At 51.2% G+C, this 18,016-nt stretch overlaps 1 protein-coding gene and 1 pseudogene across 2 annotated transcripts; one reads left to right on the forward strand and one right to left on the reverse strand.

Annotated features, from left to right (window-relative positions):
• Positions 1 to 1,294: 1,294 nt before the first annotated feature.
• On the reverse strand, positions 1,295 to 4,756 carry LOC134736603 (putative elongation factor 1-alpha-like 3; annotated as a pseudogene).
• On the forward strand, positions 4,625 to 17,859 carry SNX15 (sorting nexin 15). Of its 2 annotated transcripts, XM_055248368.2 has the most exons (8): positions 4,625 to 4,853; positions 9,396 to 9,431; positions 9,659 to 9,779; positions 12,115 to 12,230; positions 12,327 to 12,474; positions 12,787 to 12,930; positions 15,839 to 16,096; positions 16,971 to 17,859. In XM_055248368.2, exons 1-8 carry the CDS (start codon positions 4,755 to 4,757, stop codon positions 17,075 to 17,077), a joined length of 1,029 nt encoding a protein of 342 aa, XP_055104343.1. In that variant the 5' UTR covers positions 4,625 to 4,754; the 3' UTR covers positions 17,078 to 17,859. The 2 variants fall into 2 exon arrangements, with proteins under 2 accessions (XP_055104343.1, XP_055104423.1); XM_055248448.2 differs by lacking the exon at positions 15,839 to 16,096 and having other exon boundaries at positions 4,650 to 4,853.
• The last annotated feature ends 157 nt before the right edge of the window (positions 17,860 to 18,016 follow it).

An 18,016-nucleotide genomic window follows, 5' to 3' on the forward strand; every position in this document is an offset into this window, starting at 1 on the left:
TCGCTCTGTCACCCAGGCTGGAGCGCAGTGGCGCGACCTCAGCTCACTGCAAGCTCCGCCTCCCGGGTTCACGCCATTCTCCTGCCTCAGCCTCTCCGAGTAGCTGGGACTACAGGCGCCGCCACCACGCCCGGCTAATTTTTTTGTATTTTTAGTAGAGACGGGGTTTCACCGTGGTCTCGATCTCCTGATCTCGTGATCCGCCCGCCTCGGCCTCCCAAAGTGCTGGGATTACAAGCGTGAGCCACCGCACCCGGCCACAACACATGTTTTTGTGAGCTCAAGGTTGGGGCAAAGAGGTTGGGGCAAAGTGGCTGGGGCAAAGTTACAAATTAACAGCATCTCAGGAAAAAGCAATTGTTCAGGGTACAGGTCAAAATGAAATTTCTTATATCTTCCCTTTCTATATAGACACAGTAACAATCTGATCCCTCTTTCTCTTCCCTACACTGTTCTAAGTACTACCTATTTCATTCAGCAATGCAGTTAGAGACAGCCCTAAGCAGTGCTGCCTAGCAGGATCCTCTTTTATATGGGACACTAATGGGTGGCACTGGCGTGGCACTGTACAGAGAGCTCAGGTGCCCCGGGGAACAGATAAGCTCTCCCAGGGGCAAGGGGAGCCTTCCTGGATGGGCTGACCCTTGAGCAGGGAGGGAAGGGGCTGAGGGGAGGCAGGGTCTGTGGTCACTGGCCACCACCAGCACCTTTGTTCTCCCAGGCCCTGGAGCTGGACTGTCCGCAGCCATCACTTGTACATCAAGGGCTGCAACCCCATTGCTGGGGAGAACCCACTGCCTGGCATCGACTGGCTCCTGGATGACATTTCCTCCAGGAGGTTAAGTGCAATCTCTGCCTCCCGGGTTCAAACGACTCTCCTGCCCCATTTTCCCGAGTAGCTGGGATTATAGGTGCCCGTCACCACACCTGGCTAATTTTTGTATTTTTAGTAGAGATGGGGTTTCACCATGTTGGCCAGGCTGGTCTTGAACTCCTGACATCAAGTAATCCGCCCGACTTGGCCTCCCAAAGGGCTGGGATTACAGGCATGAGCCACTGCACCCGGCCCCCAACTAATTTTTAAATTTCTCATGAAATTAGGGGCGGCCTGTTGCCCAGGCTGGTCTCGAACTCCTGGCCTCAAGTGATCCTCCCACCTTGGCCTCCCAAAGTGCTGAGATTACAGGCATGAGCCCCATGCCATGCTTTGCTTCTTTCTGAAGACCAAGGCACCGCACCTGTACACCTGAATTCCAGAAACAAGAGTGGCTATTCACAATGCTTCCTCTGCACTAAATACTATGTATTGTATTTAAGCCTACCAACTTCATGCTGCATTTCAACAGATTTTTGCTTCAATTCTAACACTGACTGGAGCAAAGGTCTCGAAATCCATGCTGGGTTTGGGAACACCAGTCTCCACCTGGCCCACACTGACAGTACCAATACCACCAATTTTGTGGACGTCTGGAGGGGCAGAACCAAGAGCTTTTGAGTTGGTGGTAGGATGCAATCTAGAGCTTCTGAGCAGCATGGTTCCACAGCATCGCCATCTTTACAGGTGACTTTCCATCCCTTGAGCCAAGGCATGTGAGCTCTTGGCTCCCCCCATGTTGTCACCACTCCAACCAGATATTGGCACAAATACTACTATGTCAGGCTTGTAGCCAATTTCTTTCTTTTTTTTTTTTTTTTTTGAGACGGAGTCTCGCTCTGTCGTCCAGGCTGGAGTGCAGTGGCACGATCTCGGCTCACTGCAAGCTCTGCCTCCTGGGTTCACGCCATTCTCCTGCCTCAGCCTCCCAAGTAGCTGGGACTACAGGCGCCCACCACCACGCCCGGCTAATTTTTTGTATTTTTAGTAGAGACGGGGTTTCACCGTGTTTGCCAGGATGGTCTCAATCTCCTGACCTTGTGATCCACCCGCCTCGGCCTCCCAAAGTGTTGGGATTACAGGCGTGAGCCACTATGCCCGGCCTCCAATTTCTTTTTTTTTTTTTTTTTTTTTATTAATTTTTGCATACAAAAACAATAAACATTTTCTAAAAAATACAAACAAACAAAAAGATGCGTATCAAACATATTAGGAAGGTTGCACATGGGAAGTTGGGGAATAGAAATGGGGGGTGGGAGTTAAAATAAATGAGAGAGGGACTTTATATGGATCAGTGATAATAACTCAATCCTCTATTTGACAAAGAAGAGGGACAAGGAGGAGGAAGAAAAAGAAAGTGGGATAAAGGATCAGAAAGGGAAGAAAATAGAAAAAATTAGAGTATGACTCCAGGGTAGACCTGTTTTGTTGTCACTGAGTTGGTTGGTTGGTTTGTCTGTTGTATTCTTCATGTTTCGCCAAGTTGGCCAGACTGGTCTCGAACTCCTAGCCCGAAGTGATCAACCCGCCTCGCCCCCCAGAGTGCCGGGACCACAGGCGTGAGCCACCACGTCCAGCCCCCACATTGCTTCTGGCCTCCGTGGTAGACCTCCCAGACGGAGCGGCCAGGCAGAGGAGCTCCTCACTTCCCAGACGGAGCGGCCAGGCAGAGACGCTCCTCACTTCTTCCCAGACGATAGGTGGCCGGGCAGAGGCGCTCCTCACTTCCCAGATGGGGCAGCCGGGCAGAGGCGCTCCTCACTTCCCAGACGATGGGTGGCCGGGCAGAGGCGCTCCTCACCTCCCAGACGATGGGTGGCCGGGCAGAGGCGCTCCTCACCTCCCAGACGATGGGTGGCCGGGCAGAGGCGCTCCTCACTTCTTCCCGGACGGGGCGGCCGGGCAGAGGCGCTCCTCACTTCTTCCCGGACGGGGCGGCCGGGCAGAGGCGCTCCTCACTTCTTCCCGGACGGGGCGGCCGGGCAGAGGCGCTCCTCACTTCTTCCCGGACGGGGCGGCCGGGCAGAGGCGCTCCTCACTTCTTCCCGGACGGGGCCCGGCCTCCAATTTCTTAATGTAAGCGCTGATTTCGTTAATGATTTCCCCCATCTCTCCTCTTTTTTTTTTTTTTTTTTGAGACGGAGTCTCACTCTGTCCTCTGTCGCCCAGGCTGGAGTGCAGTGGCACGATCTCAGCTCACTGCAACCTCTGCCTCCCGGTTTCAAGCAATTCTCTGCCTCAGCCTCCCAAGTAGCTGGGATTACAGGTGCCCACCACCATGCCCAGCTAATTTTTGTATTTTTAGTAGAGATGGGGTTTCACCATCTTGGTCAGGCTGGTCTTGAACTCCTGACTTCGTAATCCACCCACCTCTGCCTCCCAAACTGCTGGGATTACAGGCGTGAGCCACCACGCCCGGCCCCCATCTCTCCTCTTTAGGGTGGCTCACTGGGATCCATTTTGTTAACACCAACAATTAATTTCACACCCAGCGTGTAAGCCAGAAGGGTGTGCTCACGCGTCTGCCCATTCTTGGAATTACCAGCTTCAAATTCACCAACACCAGCAGCAACAATCAGGACAGCACAATTAGCCTGATATGTGCCTGTAATCAGGTTTTTTATAAAGTCTCTGCGTCCTAGGCCATTGATGATGGTCACATAGTACTTGCTGGTCTCAATTGCCAGCAGGGAGGTATCAGTGGTGATACCACTCTCATGTTCAACTTTCAGCTTACCCAAGACCCAGGTATGCTTGAAGGCGCCCTTTCCCATCTCAGCAGCTTCCTCAAAATTGTCGATGGTTCTTTTGTGGATCCCACCACACTTGTAGATCAGATGGCCAGTAGTGCTGGACTTGCCCAAATCAGATGACGATGTTGAGCTGAGTCTTTTCCTTCCCCTGCTCCCTTTCTTTTGATATGGAGTCTCACTCTGTTGCCCAGGCTGGAGTGCAGTGGTGTGATTGCAGCTCACTGCAGCCTCAACCTCCTGGGCTGAAGCCATCAGCCAGCTCAGCCTCTGGAGTAGCTGGAATTACAGGCATGCGCCACCACGCCCAGCTAATTTCTGTATTTTTAGTAGAAACGGGGTTTCACCATGTTGGCCAGGCTGGTCTTGAACTCCTGACCTCAAGTGATCCGCCTGCCTCCACTGCCCAAAATGCTGAGATTACAGGCTGAACCACCGCGCCAAACCCCCATTTTGGCTTTGATTTAACGGTGGTTTTCACGACACCTGTGTTCTGGCAGCAAACCCATTGCAAAAAAGCTCCACTGCCCTACACAGATTCTATTATAAACGTCTCCATTCTACAAATGAGAAACTGAGGCTGAGTAGTTAAGGGAAACTCCTACAGCTAGTAAGAGTCGTGACTCAGAGCCCATGACACCATCCTGCTTCTCCAGCGTTCTTTGCTTCCTCTACGTTCCAGAAAACATGAATTAGGGAATCCTGTGGAGGGAGACAGGGAAATAATTTGACGTTGTCCTGCACATACTGGACACAATAAGAGTTGGGTGGATGAATGAAAGGAGGGATTTGGGAAGCAGGGGAGAAGTCGTTTGGAGGTCTGTGACAAGGGTTTACGCTTGGATAGGGTGGGCTTGATCACCCAGCAGAAATGAGACGAGTGATCTCAGCCTCCCCAACCTATCTTTCGAATGACCTGGGTTTACGCTTCACCACAGAGAAGGAACTTTTCAGACGCTCCCTTGGCCGCGCACCCGGGATCGGAACAGCGCTGTCACTTGCGAGAAAATCCCTAGGCCAGAGGAAGAAGAGCGCAGGCCCGGGCGAGGCGGCGGGCGGAGGCCGGACCGGAGGGGTGGGGACGGCGAGGAGGTGGAAGCCGGCGCTGCGCTCCGCTCAGGCTCGGTTTCATGTCCCGCCAGGCGAAGGATGACTTCCTGCGGCACTACACAGTGTCGGACCCCAGGACGCACCCCAAGGGCTACACCGAGTACAAAGTAACCGCGCAGGTGAGGTGGGGTCCCAGTGCGTACTTTACCCTTTTAACTAGTGGGGCGCCGAGTTTTACCTTAAGGAAAGGCGGTGCAGCCACTGCTCCATTTTTAGACGAGAGAAATGGGTTTCCCCTTTAAGGGGAGGGTTGCAGTACGAGGCTTCGTTATATCTTTAACTACCAGGGGGCGGGGCCCTGGGGGGTGGGCGCTGTCTTTTTTAAAAGGGCGTTGACGGCCGTTCCCGGACAGGCAAGGCGTGTATGCCCACGCCCGGCGTGTAGTGTCTGGGCATCAGGCTGTGAATTTCTCTAAATTAACATGAAAACTCTGGTTTAATCCAAATATTAGTACTCCATTCTCGTAGAGTAAGTTTTGTTTATTGGTTTGTTTGATGTTACATAAACTCCCTTTAACGAATTTAACCATTTTTAATTTTTCAAAAAGTAATACTGGTCAATGGTCGAAAAAAATCTATGCAGTTCAGAAGGACTTAAGGAGTAAGTCGCCATATCAAGGTCACAGCAGGAAGATAGGCTAGAGTTGATATATGAAGCGATAACAACATCATAAGCACAATTTATAGAGAGACATGGAGGAAACCATGAAAATAATTAAAAATAAAACAGTAAAACAGGACACCTGTAGAATGACATACAAGAACTGGTAACAAGGAAGGTCCCCAGGGAGAGGAACTGTGTCACTGGGGACAGGAGTTGGGGGAAGATTTTTACTGTAAATTTTTTGTACTTTTAGAATTTTCAACTAGGCGACTATTAAGCTCGTGCATTAGTTAACTATAAAAGCAAAGCAGGCACATAAGGACACTTCCAAAGTGATCTAAGTGCAGAATCTTAGCTATTTAAAATATGCTTTCCCCAAATCGTTTATGTCTTTTCCATGCCTAAAAATAATGCAAATAAGGCCGGGCTCAGTGGCTCATGCCTGTAAATCCCAGCACTTTGGGAGGCTGAGGCAGCAGATTGTTTGAGCTCAGGAGTTCAAGACGAGCCTGGGCAACATAGTGAGACCCCGGCTCAATATTAAAATACACACACACACACACACACACACAACTTTAAAAAAAGAGAAAAAAAAGCAAATAAATAGATTGTCCCTGGGAAGATAGACTGGAGGTGGGGTTGGGGTGGGAAGGATGTGGCAAGGAACTGTAACCTTTTATTATAAGTCTTCCCAGTGGCGGCCGGGCGTGGTGGCTCACACCTGTAATCCCAGCACTTTGGGAGGCGGAGGCGAGCAGATCACGAGGTCAGGAGATCGAGACCATCCTGGCTAACATGGTGAAACCCCATCTCTACTAAAAATACAAAAAATTAGCCGGGCATGGCAGCGTGCGCCTGTAGTCCCAGCTACTGAGGAGGCTGAGGCAGAAGAATGGAGAGAACCCGGGAGGCGGAGCTTGCAGTGAGCCGAGATTGTGCCACTGCACTCCAGCCTGGGAGACAGAGCGAGACTCCATCTCAAAAATATAAATAAATAAATAAATAAATACAAATAAGTCTTCCCAGTGGTTTTTTTGTGTCGTTGTTTTGTTTTTGAGACACAGTCTCACTGTCGCCCAGGCTGGAGTGAAGTGACTCGATCTCAGCTCACTGCAAACTTCCATCCCCCGGGTTCAGATTCTCCCACCTCAACCTCCCAGGTAGCTGGGACTACAGGCACGCGTCACCATGCCCAGCTAATATGCGTATTTTTTGGCAGAGATGAGGTTTCACCTTGTTAGCCAGGCTGGTCTGGAACTCCTGACCTCAAGTGATCCACTGGCCTCAGCCTCCCAAAGTGCTGGGATTACAGGTGTGAGCCACCACGCCCGGCCTCCCGTTGGCTTTTTAAACCAAGCAACATGCATTACTTTGACATGTTTTTATGCATATTATATAATATAATGTATTATTTATAATAAATATGTATAAAGTATAAAGCACATAATATATAAATATATATATGTATATATTTTTTGAGATGGAGTCTTGCTCTGTCGCCCAGGCTGGAGTACAGTGGCGCGATCTCGGCTCACTGCAGCCTCCACCTCCTGTGTTCATGCAGTTCTGCTTCAGCTTCCTGAGTAGCTGGGATTATAGGCGTGTGCCACCACACCCCGCTACTTTTTGTGTTTTTAGTAGAGACAGGCTTTCACTGTGTTGGCCAGGCTGGTCTCGAACTCCTGACCTCAAGTTATCCTCCCACCTCGGCCTCCCCAAGTGCTGGAATTACAGCTGTGAGCCACCGTGCCCGGCCTATATTTTTATTTTATTTTATTTTATTTTATTTGCAACAGGGTCTTGCTCTGTCACCTAGGCTGGTGTGCAGTGGCATGATTCATGTCTTACTGCAGCCTCAAGTTCCTGGATTCAATCCATCCTCCTGCCTCAGCCTCCTGAGTAACTGGGACTACAGGCATGTGCCACCATGCCTAGCTTAATTTTTAAATTTTTTGTAGAGGCCAGGCGCAGTGGCTCACGCCTGTAATCCTAGCACTTTGGGAGGCCGAGGCAGGCAGATCACGAGGTCAAGAGATCGAGACCATTCTGGTCAACATGGTGAAACCCCGTCTCTATTAAAAGTACAAAAATTAGCTGGGCATGGTGGTGGTCGCTTGTAGTCCCAGCTGCTCGCGAGGCTGAGGCAGGAGAATTGCCTGAACCCGGGAGGCAGAGGTTGCAGTGAGCCGAGATCGCGCCAATGCACTCCAGCCTGGTGACAGAGTGAGACTCCATCTCAAAAAAAAAAAAAAAAAAAATTTTTTTTTTTTTTGTAGAGACAGAGTTTTGCCATGTTGCCCAGGCTGCTCTCAAACTCCTAGCCTCAAGCAATCCTCCCATTTTGGCCTTCCAAAGTGTTAGGATTACAGGCCACCATGACCCACCATACCTGGCCTATAATTTTTTTTTTTTTTTTTTGAGATGGAGTCTCACTGTGTTGCCAGGCTAGAGTGCAGTGGCGTGATCTCAGCTCACTGCAACCTCTGCCTCCCAGGTTCAAATGATTCTCCTGCCTCAGCCTCCCGAGTAGCTGGGACTACAGGTGCCTGCCACCATGCCTGGCTAATTTTTGTGTTTTTAGTAGAGACAGGATTTCATCATGTTGGCCAGGCTGGTCTTGAACTCCTGACGTCAAGTGATTCGCCCACCTTGGCCTCCCAAAGTTCTGGGATTACAGGCGTGAGCCACCACACCTGGCCACTCAATGGTTTTTAAATAGTTTCTTTTACCAGAATATTTTACGCAAGTCTCTTGTCAAAAGCCAAGTCCAGGGTTTTAGTCCCAGCCATCTTTCTTACTTAGTGTGTGATCTTCTATGGCCACACCTCTCAGAGCCTCCATCTCCTCATCTCTTAAGTGGGCATGTTAATTATGTCTGCCTCGGTGGGATCTAAGATAAGAAATAGATGCTTTTATTTATTTATTTAGTGTATGAGAGACAGGGTCTCTCTCCAGGCTGGAGTGCAGTGGTGCAATCTCAGTTCACTGCAACCTCTGCTTCCCATACTCAAGTGATCCTCCCACCTCAGCCTTCTAAGTAGCTGGACTACAGGTGTGCCATGCCACCACACCCAGCTAATTTTTTGTATTTATTCCAGATACTGGCAACTATGTTGCCCAGGCTGGCCTCAAACTCCCGGAGTCAAGTGATCTGCCCACCTGGGCCCCCTAAAGTGCTGGCATTACAGGTGTGAGCCACCGTGCCTGGCATAGGAGATGTTATTAAACTGTCAAGTACCCCAAACCATAGGACATTATTTTAAAATTATTATGAACATAACATGATGAAAACTGAATCTTGTTTTCACCTCAGACCCAAGTCTGCCCTTCCAGGGACTTCAGCTCCAGTGATGGTTTCTTCTGTGTCCAGGGCGCTGAAGCGCAGGACCTTCTCCCTCAGGGAAGGAGGTTCCTGAGGCAGAACCTCCCTTCTTTGGAGACTTGGGGTTCTTTGGTTTCAGAAGGAGATGGAGGGACTTGGCCTGTTCAAGGAACCGGGATAAAAATTGGGCTGATGGCCGGGTGCTCACGCCTGTAATCCCAGCACTTTGGGAGGCTGAGGCAGGCGGATCACTTGAGGTCACGAGTTCCAGACCAGCTCGACCAACATGGTGAAACCCCATCTCTACTAAAAATACAAACATTAGCAGCCGTGGTGGTGCATGTCTATAGTCCCAGCTTCTTGGGAGGCTGAGGTAGGAGAATCGCTTGAACCCCGAAGGCAGAGGTGGTAGTGAGCTGAGAGTGCGCCACTGCACTCCAGCCTGGGCAACAGAGCGAGACTTCATCTCAAAAAAAGTTGGGCTGAAGTTGGAGCAGTCCAAATGGGCGTTTAGGGGTCCTCCTATTTGATAGATGGAGAAACTGAGATACATAGTAGGAAAAGTTGCTAAAGTTACACGCGAAGGCTTAAAGCCAGGGTGCCTTGCCGCCAGAGGCCAATGGCCAAAGGCCACTGCCCCGTGAAGGGGACTAGGAGGCACCTGGGGCATTACAGGGTGAGAGGGTGTCAGATGGCGGTCTCTGGTCTCAACCAGCTCTTGCCTTTCTCTCTCAGTTCATCTCAAAGAAGGACCCAGAAGATGTCAAAGAGGTGAGGCTCCTGGGAGGAAGAGGGACTGTTCTGCAGTTCCAGATCTGGAAACTGTCAAGGGGCAGCTGGTAACTCTGCTTGGACATCGGCCCTCCTTCCTCCCTGTCCCCGGGCGAGGGGCTGCTGCAGCTGCATCCTGATCCTCACACCCCCTGGGGGCAGGCTGGGCATGGGGGCGGCTGCCTCCCACCATTGCTGGTTCTGGGCAAGTCTCATGTCCCTCGTAGGTGGTGGTCTGGAAGCGGTACAGCGACTTCCGCAAGCTGCATGGAGACCTGGCCTACACCCACCGCAACCTCTTCCGCCGCCTTGAGGAGTTCCCTGCTTTCCCCCGGGCCCAGGTGTTTGGTGAGTGTTAGATTGGGGCACTCAGGCCAAAGATGGAGGGAGCATTGGGCAAAAGGGGACCTCCGCCAGTGGGGGCTGGATAGAGAGGGCCTGAAACCCTGGGCAGAGACATGTTTGGAAAGGCCCTTAGAGATGACCTCATTTGACAGATGGCAAAACTGAGGCTCAGAGCAGCCTAACCCTTACTGCGTATTGCACCTTTTAACATTCCTGTTGGGCCGGGTGTGGTGGCTCACGCCTGTAATCCTAGCACTTTGGGAGGCTGAGGCAAAACTCCATCTCAAAAAAAAAAAAAAAAAAAAAAAAAAAAATCTGTCTTTATTAGCTCCATTTCATTTTCCTTTTTCTTTTTTGTTGTTGTTGACAGCCTCACTTTGTCACCCAGGCTGGAGTACAGTGGCGTTATCTTGGCTCACTGCACCCTCCACCTTCCAGGTTCAAGGGATTCTCCTGCATCAGTCTCCCCAGTAGCTGGGATTACAGGTGTGCACCACCACGCCTGGCTAATTTTTGTATTTTTAGTAGAGACAGTTTCATCACATTGGCCAGGCTGGTCTTGAACTCCTGACCTCAGCTGACCTGCCCGCCTCGGCCTCCCAAAGTTCTGGGATTACAGGCGTGAGACACTGCACCCGGCCCATCTCAATACTTAGTATATTGATTACATGTTGCAATGAGAATATTTGGGATATATTGGGTTAAATAAAATACTAAAATTAACTTGTGGCTAGGTGTGGTGGCTCACACCTGTAATCCCAGCACTTTGGGAGGCCGAGGCAAGTGAATCACAGGACCAGGAGTTTGAGACCAGCCTGGCCAACGTGGTGAAACCCCATCTCTACTAAAAATAGAAATAATTAGCCGAGTGTAGTGGCAGGTGCTTGTAATCTCAGCTACTCAGGAGGCTGAGGCAGGAGAATCGCTTGAACCTGGGAGGCAGAGGTTGCAGTGAGCCAAGATTGTGCCATTGCACTCCAGCCCGGGCGACAGAGTGAGACCTTGTCTCAAAAAAAAAAAAAAAAAAAAAAAAAAAAAAAAAAAAAAAAAAAATTGTTTCTTTTTTCCTTTTATTTAATGTAGCTGCTAGAAAATTTAAAATTGCATATGTAGCTCGTATCTGTATTAGACAGTGCTGACCAGTTGCTTGGGTCTGCATACTCATGTGAGATGTTCTTTTTTGTTGTTGGTTTTTGTTTTTGTTTTTTGAGACTGAGTCTCACTCTGTCTCCCAGGCTGGAGTCCAGTGGCATGATATCAGCTCACTGCAAACTCTGCCTCCCAGGTTTGAGTGATTCTCCTGCCTCAGCCTCCCAAATAGCCAAGTAGCCTCCCAAGTAGTGTGCGCCACCACACCTAATTTTTTTTATTTTTAGTAGAGATAGGGTTTCACCATGTTGGCCAGGCTGGTCTCGAACTCCTAACCTCAAGTGATCCACCTGCCTCGGCCTCCCAAAATGCTGGGATTATAGGTGTAAGACACCGCGCCTGGCCGAGATGTTCTTTTGAAGCAAGGTAAAGGATTGCTGCTGTCAGGTTATGCCAGGCCAGTGGGGAAGTACCACAGACTGGCCGCACAGTAACTGGACCAGAGCTGGCCTGCTCTGCAAAATACCTAGGACAGAGCAGTGAAACTGTGGCTCGCACCTGTAATCTTAGCACTTTGGGAAGCCAAGGCAAGGTAATCACTTGAGCTCAGGAGTTCAAGACCAGCCTGGGCAACATGATAAAACCCCATCTCTACAAAAAATACAAAAATTAGCCAGGCATGATGGTGTACACCTATAGTCCCAGCTACTTAGGAGGCTGAGGTGGGAGGGCAGCTTGATCCCAGGAGGCAGAGGTTGCAGAGAGCTGAGATCATGCCACTGCACACCAGCCTGGGTAACAGAGCCAGGCCTTGTCTCAAAAAATAAAGAGGGGGGCTCCTTGCTTTGTGACCCTGGGCAAGTCACTTTCCCTCTCTGAGCCTTACTTTTCTCCTCATTAGATCAAAGCCATCAGAAATACTTCTGTTTCTTGTTAACTGCCTAGCTCCCCCTGTGTAGGATATGATATTCACAAGAGCAGAGACTGGTTCCTCCCCTGTTCACCTTCCGAGTCTAGCATATAGTAGGTGCTCAGTAAACATCTGGCAAATGAATGAATAGGGAAATTGATCCCTCCTGGAAGCCCCTACCTCACCCCAGGAGGAGCCAGGGAAGATTGCTGGGAGAATGGGTAGGAGGGCAGTGAGTTGCTCAGAGCATCTCAGGCAGGACCAGGAAAAGTGGCCTTGGGGCAGAAGCCCCTGTGAGTCACCGCCACTCTCCCCTATTCCTTGTTCTGGGGGCTGTAGGCCGGTTTGAAGCCTCAGTGATCGAGGAGCGGCGAAAGGGGGCAGAGGACCTGCTTCGCTTCACTGTGCACATACCTGCGCTCAACAACAGCCCCCAGCTCAAAGAGTTCTTCCGGGTATGTGCACCTTCCACCTTCCCAGAACTTGGGCCACTTACCCACCCACCAGATTGCACCCCATGACTCCCCATGTCTGATCTTTCTGTCCTGCAGGGTGGGGAGGTGACCCGACCCTTGGAGGTGTCCAGGGACCTGCACATCCTGCCACCCCCTCTGATCCCCACCCCGCCCCCTGATGACCCCCGGCTACCCCAACTGCTCCCTGCAGAAAGGAGGGGCCTCGAGGAATTGGAGGTGCCAGGTACATCGGGGTGGGAGGAGGGAACCAGGGCTGGAGGGTGCAGAGTGGGGAGGGGGGCCACGCTCCCTCCTCAGTGATCTTACTGAGAAATGTGTGTGTGTCCCAGGTCTATCACTTACTGGCTGAGGAACTTTGGGCAGGTCCTTTTCCTTCTCTGTGCTACAGTTTCTTAATCTGTAAAATGGGCACAAACCCTAATAACAGGCTTGTCTATGCCCATGGTTGCTGCAAGGGTTTAAGGAGAGAGTAATTCCATTTTGAAAGCTGAGAAATAAACGCAGGTATTCATGACCCCAATGATCTCTTCCTCAGTGGACCCCCCACCATCCAGCCCTGCCCAGGAGGCCCTGGATCTCCTCTTTCACTGTGAGAGCACCGAGGAGGCGTCCGGTTCCCCTGCCCGAGGCTCCCTCACTGAGGCTGAGCTTGCCCTCTTCGACCCCTTCTCCAAGGAAGGTAATGAGCTGGGACAGCAGGGAAGGAGCCAGGGCAGGACATCCTTGGGACAGGGAGGAGGGCAGAGCCCCACTAGCCTGCTCAGTGCCTGCACAGATCGGGGATGTCCCCTCAGCAGTGCTGCCCTGTGGGCCAATAGCAGCTTCAATGAGAATTAGAAGCCCCGTGCCAGGGCACGTGGTGTGGTGTGCTGGATGCACCTGTGCAACAAGTAGCCACGAGGAAGGAGAGGAGGCACTTCCCACGTTGGGGCCATCTCACTGAGAAGGCTTTGGAAAGAGCTGGGTCACACTGCTCTGGGACATTTTAGTTCCTTCCCTGCAAGCTCGTGGTGGGATTTCCTGACTGGCCAGGGTCTGGCTGCAGATCCTGAAGGCAAGAGGCCTGATGGTCAATGGGAGTGAGTTCTCAGCTCAAAGAGCAGCTGCAAAGGCAAATCCCTCTGGGGGCCTGGAGCCACTGGCATTTGGGGATGCTGGAGGTAGAAGGGCCCCCCCGATGGAGGTCAGGGTTCTGGGCACCTTCTTGCTGTGAGATCCTGGGCCTCGACAGTCCCAAGCTCTGAGACACTGGAGTTTTTCATTCGAAAATTCGCCAAGGCCTGGCACATTAGCTCACACCTGTAATCTCAACACTTGGGAAGGCTGAGGCAGGAAGATCGCTTGAGCCCAGGAATTCAAGACCAGCCTGGGCAATATAGCGAGAGCCCATGTCTGTTATTCTTTTTCTTTTTTTGAGACGGAGTCTCACTCTGTCGCCCAGTCTGGAGTACAGTGGCACAATCTCTGCTCACTGCAACCTCCCAGGTTCAAGTGATTCTCCTACCTCAGCCTCCCGAGTAGCTGGGACTACAGTTGCGCACCACGGTGCCTGGCTAATTTTGTATTTTTAGTTGAGGTGGGATTTCTCCATGTTGGTCAGGCTGGTCTCAAACTCCCGACCTCAGGTGATGTGCCCGCCTCAGCCTCTGAAAGTGCTGGGATTACGGATGTGAGCCACCATGCTCGGCCCTTTTTTTTTTTTTTTTTTTGAAATCGAGTCTTGCTCTGGATTGCCCAGGCTGGAGTACAGTGGCACGATCTCGGCTCACTCCCACCTCCGCCTCCCGGATTCAAGCGATTCTTCTGCCTCAGCCTCCTGAGTAGCTGGGACTACAGGCGCGCGCCACCACGCCTGGCTAATTTTTGTAGTTTGAGTAGAGACAGGGTCTCATCATTTTGGTCAGGCTGGTCTCAAACTCCTGACCTTCAAGTGATCCACCCACCTCGGCCTCCCAGAGTGCTGAGATTACAGGCGTGAGCCAAAGTGCCCTGCCTCTTTCACTTTTCTTGTTCTGCTTCCTCCCATTCCTGCTCCTGCCTCTCCAGGGTTGGGGAGTGGGAAGAAGGAATGGGAAGGAAAGGCAGTGTTGGTGTCACAGGGCTGTTATGCCTGGCCTCTGGGTGGCAGGCATCCAAGTGCTCTGTCCTTGTGCCAACTGAGTCCCTGCTGGGCAGCTAGCTGCCTGGGCAGGAGCTTTTCTATTTTCTCTTTTTTTTCCTTTCCTTTTTTTTTTTTTTTTTTTTGAGACAGAGTCTGGCTCTGTCACCAGGCTAGAGGGCAGTGGTGCGATCATGGCTCACTGCAGCCTCCACCTCCTAGGCTCAACCGATCCTTCCGCCTCAGCCTCCCGAATAGCTGGGACAGGACCACAGGCATGCACCATCATACTCAGCTAAGTTTTTGATTTTTTGTAGAGATGAGATCTCACTATGTTGCCCAGGCTGGTCTCAAGCTCCTGGACTCAAGTAGCCCTCCCACCTTGGCCTTCCAAAGTGCTAGATTATAGGCATGAGCAACTGTGTCCAGCCAGGATCTTTTTAAGACCCTTCACAGACAGCTCCAGTGAGACCTTCACTCAGCCCATGGGAAAAGTCCCCAAAGCCTGGAACTGCAGTGTGCTTGGACACTGCCTTATTTCCCTGCCCTGCCGTGGTGGGGACCTCCAACAAGCCTCTCACCACCAGAATTCTCGAAGCAAGGAGCGGGCACCTGTGTCTCCCTTCTTCACAGCAAACTCCTGAACTCGAGTGTGCAGGTGTCCCAGGCACTTTTCTGCTCTCTGCTCCCTGAGCAATACATGGAAGGCTGTAGGCCCAGCCAGGAGGTGCCTTCTCCCTCCTGCAGGAGGCCCGGACTTCTCAGGGCTCTCATGGAACTCCTCACAGGGATGGGGTTAGAGAGGTGCCCACCTTTTCCCTCTCCAGGATGGTAGGATATCATGATGCTCCCTGCCCCCGCACCTTCCCCTCAGAGGCCTTTTCACCAAAGGTGCACCAGATTTCCAGCCACCTCATGTGCAAGCTGCAGGGAGGATGTCCGACCCCCTTTTAGCCAGTCCAGGGGGATATAATGAGCCTTTCCCTGGGAAATGTGAGGACACCTGTCACTCACTGTCTTTACATTTGGGGGCCTCAGCTGAAACTGCAAGGCTTCAGAAAACCCCTAAGATTGTCTAAGTCTCCTATTCTAAGATTATTCCAAGTCTTGGAGCATTTCTACCCTCAGCCTGGTGGTGTTGGCCTAGCATCCTTCAGGGAAACTTTCTGGAGGGGATTTTTGGATTTCTAGGTCAACTGGAGTCAAGAGGGAAATAGGACCAGTGACCCAGAGCTTACAAACTAGAGTATGTAACCTAAAGAAATAATTAGGAAGGTAAGGCTGTTTTTACAGAAGCACATGAACCCTATCGATCAAATAGATCATGGCTAGTTTTTGATCCACAGATGACTTCTGGATTGCTCTGGCATTGGTCTCCTCTACTGGGGACAAGCTGATACCCTGAGGGACAAAAGAGGTCTTGGGGTTGGGCAGACGGCCTGGGAAAGGAAGGGCCAGTCTGGTCTGAGTCCTCCCTTTCTAATTGCAGAAGGCACAGCCCCCAGCCCCACCCATGTGGCTGAGCTGGCAACGATGGGGGTGGAGTCGGCAAGGCTGGACCAGGAACCCTGGGAGCCAGGAGGGCAGGAGGAGGAAGAGGACGGGGAAGGAGGGCCCACCCCTGCCTACCTAAGCCAGGCCACAGAACTCATCACCCAGGCCCTGCGGGATGAGAAGGCAGGCGCTTACGCTGCCGCGCTCCAGGGCTACCGAGACGGTGTGCACGTCTTGCTTCAGGGAGTTCCCAGTGAGTAGGGACTGAGGGTGGAGGGTCAGGCTTGGGTCCCAGGTGGAGCAGTGATGAAGGGAGCAAAAAAACAAGCAATTCACAGATCAGGAGCCCTTTTACTCCTCACTGACCAGCTGTGTAACCTGGGCAGATTTTTGTTTCTGTTTTTTTTTTTTTTTTTTCCTCTTGTGGCCTCAGTTTTCTTTTTTCTTTCTTTTTTTTTTTTTTTTTTTTTTTTTTTTTTTTTGAGACACAGTCTTCACAGTCTTGCTCTTGTCGCAGGCTGGAGTGCACAATCTCGGCGCACTGCGACCTCCGTCCCCCGGGTTCAAGTGATTCTCCTGTCTCAGCCTCCCGAGTAGCTGGGATTACAGGTGCCCACCACCATGCCTGGCTAATTTTTGAATTTTTATTTATTTATTTATTTATTTATTTATTTATTTTTTTCAGACGGAGTCTCGCTCTGTCGCCCAGGCTGGAGTGCAGTGGCGCGATCTCGGCTCACTGCAACCTCCGCCTCCCAGGTTCGAGCAATTCTCCTGCCTCAGCCTCCTGAGTAGCTGGGATTACAGGCACATGCCACCATGCCCAGCTAATTTTTGTATTTTTAGTAGAGACGGGGTTTCACCATGTTGGGTCAGGCTAGTCTCGAACCCCTGACCTCGTGATCCACCTGCCTCAGCCTCCCAAAGCACTGGGATTACAGGTGTGAGCCACCACGCCCGGCATGGCCTCAGTTTTCTTATTTGTAGAATGGGGAGAATGGATGCTGGGCCCCAGAGAGGAGGGAAAAGCACATGGTGATGCTCTGTGAATTGTAAAGCACCAGACCAGGGGTTCTGACCAGACCAGTGGTGCCCAAGTGCCTCAGCTGAGCATTCTCTCTCCACAGGTGACCCGTTGCCTGCCCGCCAGGAAGGTGTGAAGAAGAAGGCAGCTGAGTACCTGAAGCGGGCAGAGGAGATCCTGCGCCTGCACCTGTCTCAACTCCCACCCTAACAGGGAGTGTGCCCTTCCCTGGGACTCTCGCTCCTGCACTGCCAGCCCCTTCTCCTCTCCCCAGGGCTTGGCCCTACCTTCTGGTCTTGTAATTACAGGGGCCATTTCTGTAGGTAACTGGACCAAGAATAAGAAAAATAATGAATTCTCAGCTCCCTGATTACGCCTGCCACCTTGGAATCAAGGACTCATGCTTCTGACCCTGCCTGTCTTTTTGTTTTTTTTTTTGAGTTGGAGTCTCGCTGTGTCGCCCAGGCTGGAGTGCAGTGGTGCGATCGTGGCTCACTGCAACCTCCGCCTCCCAGGTTCAAGCAATTCTCCTGTCTCAGCCTCCCCAGTAGCTGGGATTGCAGGCACACGCCACCACGCCCAGCTAATATTTTGTATTTTTAGTAGGGACCGGGTTACACCATGTTGGCCAGGCTGGTCTCGAACTCCTGACCTCAAGTGATCCACCCGCCTCAGCCTCCCAAAGTGCTGAGATTACAGGAATGAGTCACTACGCCCGGCCCATGTCTGTCTGTCTTGATGTGTGAGCAGCAGCTGTGGTCATTAAACCATTAGTTTACCCGTCTAGAACTGGGGTCTGCAAACTCCCACCTGCAGCCAAATCTGGCCCATCTCCTTTTTAATGTAAGGCCTGTGAGAGTGGTTTTTACATCTTTTTAATGATTAAAAAAATCAAAATAATATTCTGTGACAATGACAGGTGAAATTTATATGTGACAAGTGAAAATTATATGAAATTTAAGAGTCTATAAATAAAATTTGTTGGAACACAACCAGGCTAATTCATTTACTATTGTGATGGCTGCTTTCGCGCTACACTGGCAGTTGAACAGTTGGAGAGTTGAGTCTTTGCCGCCTGCAAATCCCAAAACATTTACAACCTGGCCCTTTGCAGAAAACATTTGCTGGCCCCTGAGCTAGAAAATAGGG

This window comes from Symphalangus syndactylus, chromosome 1 (assembly GCF_028878055.3).
Source record: "Symphalangus syndactylus isolate Jambi chromosome 1, NHGRI_mSymSyn1-v2.1_pri, whole genome shotgun sequence".
In the NCBI taxonomy this organism is placed as follows: Eukaryota; Metazoa; Chordata; class Mammalia; order Primates; family Hylobatidae; genus Symphalangus; species Symphalangus syndactylus.

Bases quoted from the DNA above. Each gene is read 5' to 3' on its own strand.
- SNX15 (XM_055248368.2), top strand. From the start codon at position 4,755: ATGTCCCGCCAGGCGAAGGATGACTTCCTGCGGCACTACACAGTGTCG. The intron at 12,475-12,786 runs GTACATCGGGGT...TCTCTTCCTCAG, and splicing joins CGAGGAATTGGAGGTGCCAG to TGGACCCCCCACCATCCAGC. The intron at 16,097-16,970 runs GTGAGTAGGGAC...CTCTCTCCACAG, and splicing joins CTTGCTTCAGGGAGTTCCCA to GTGACCCGTTGCCTGCCCGC.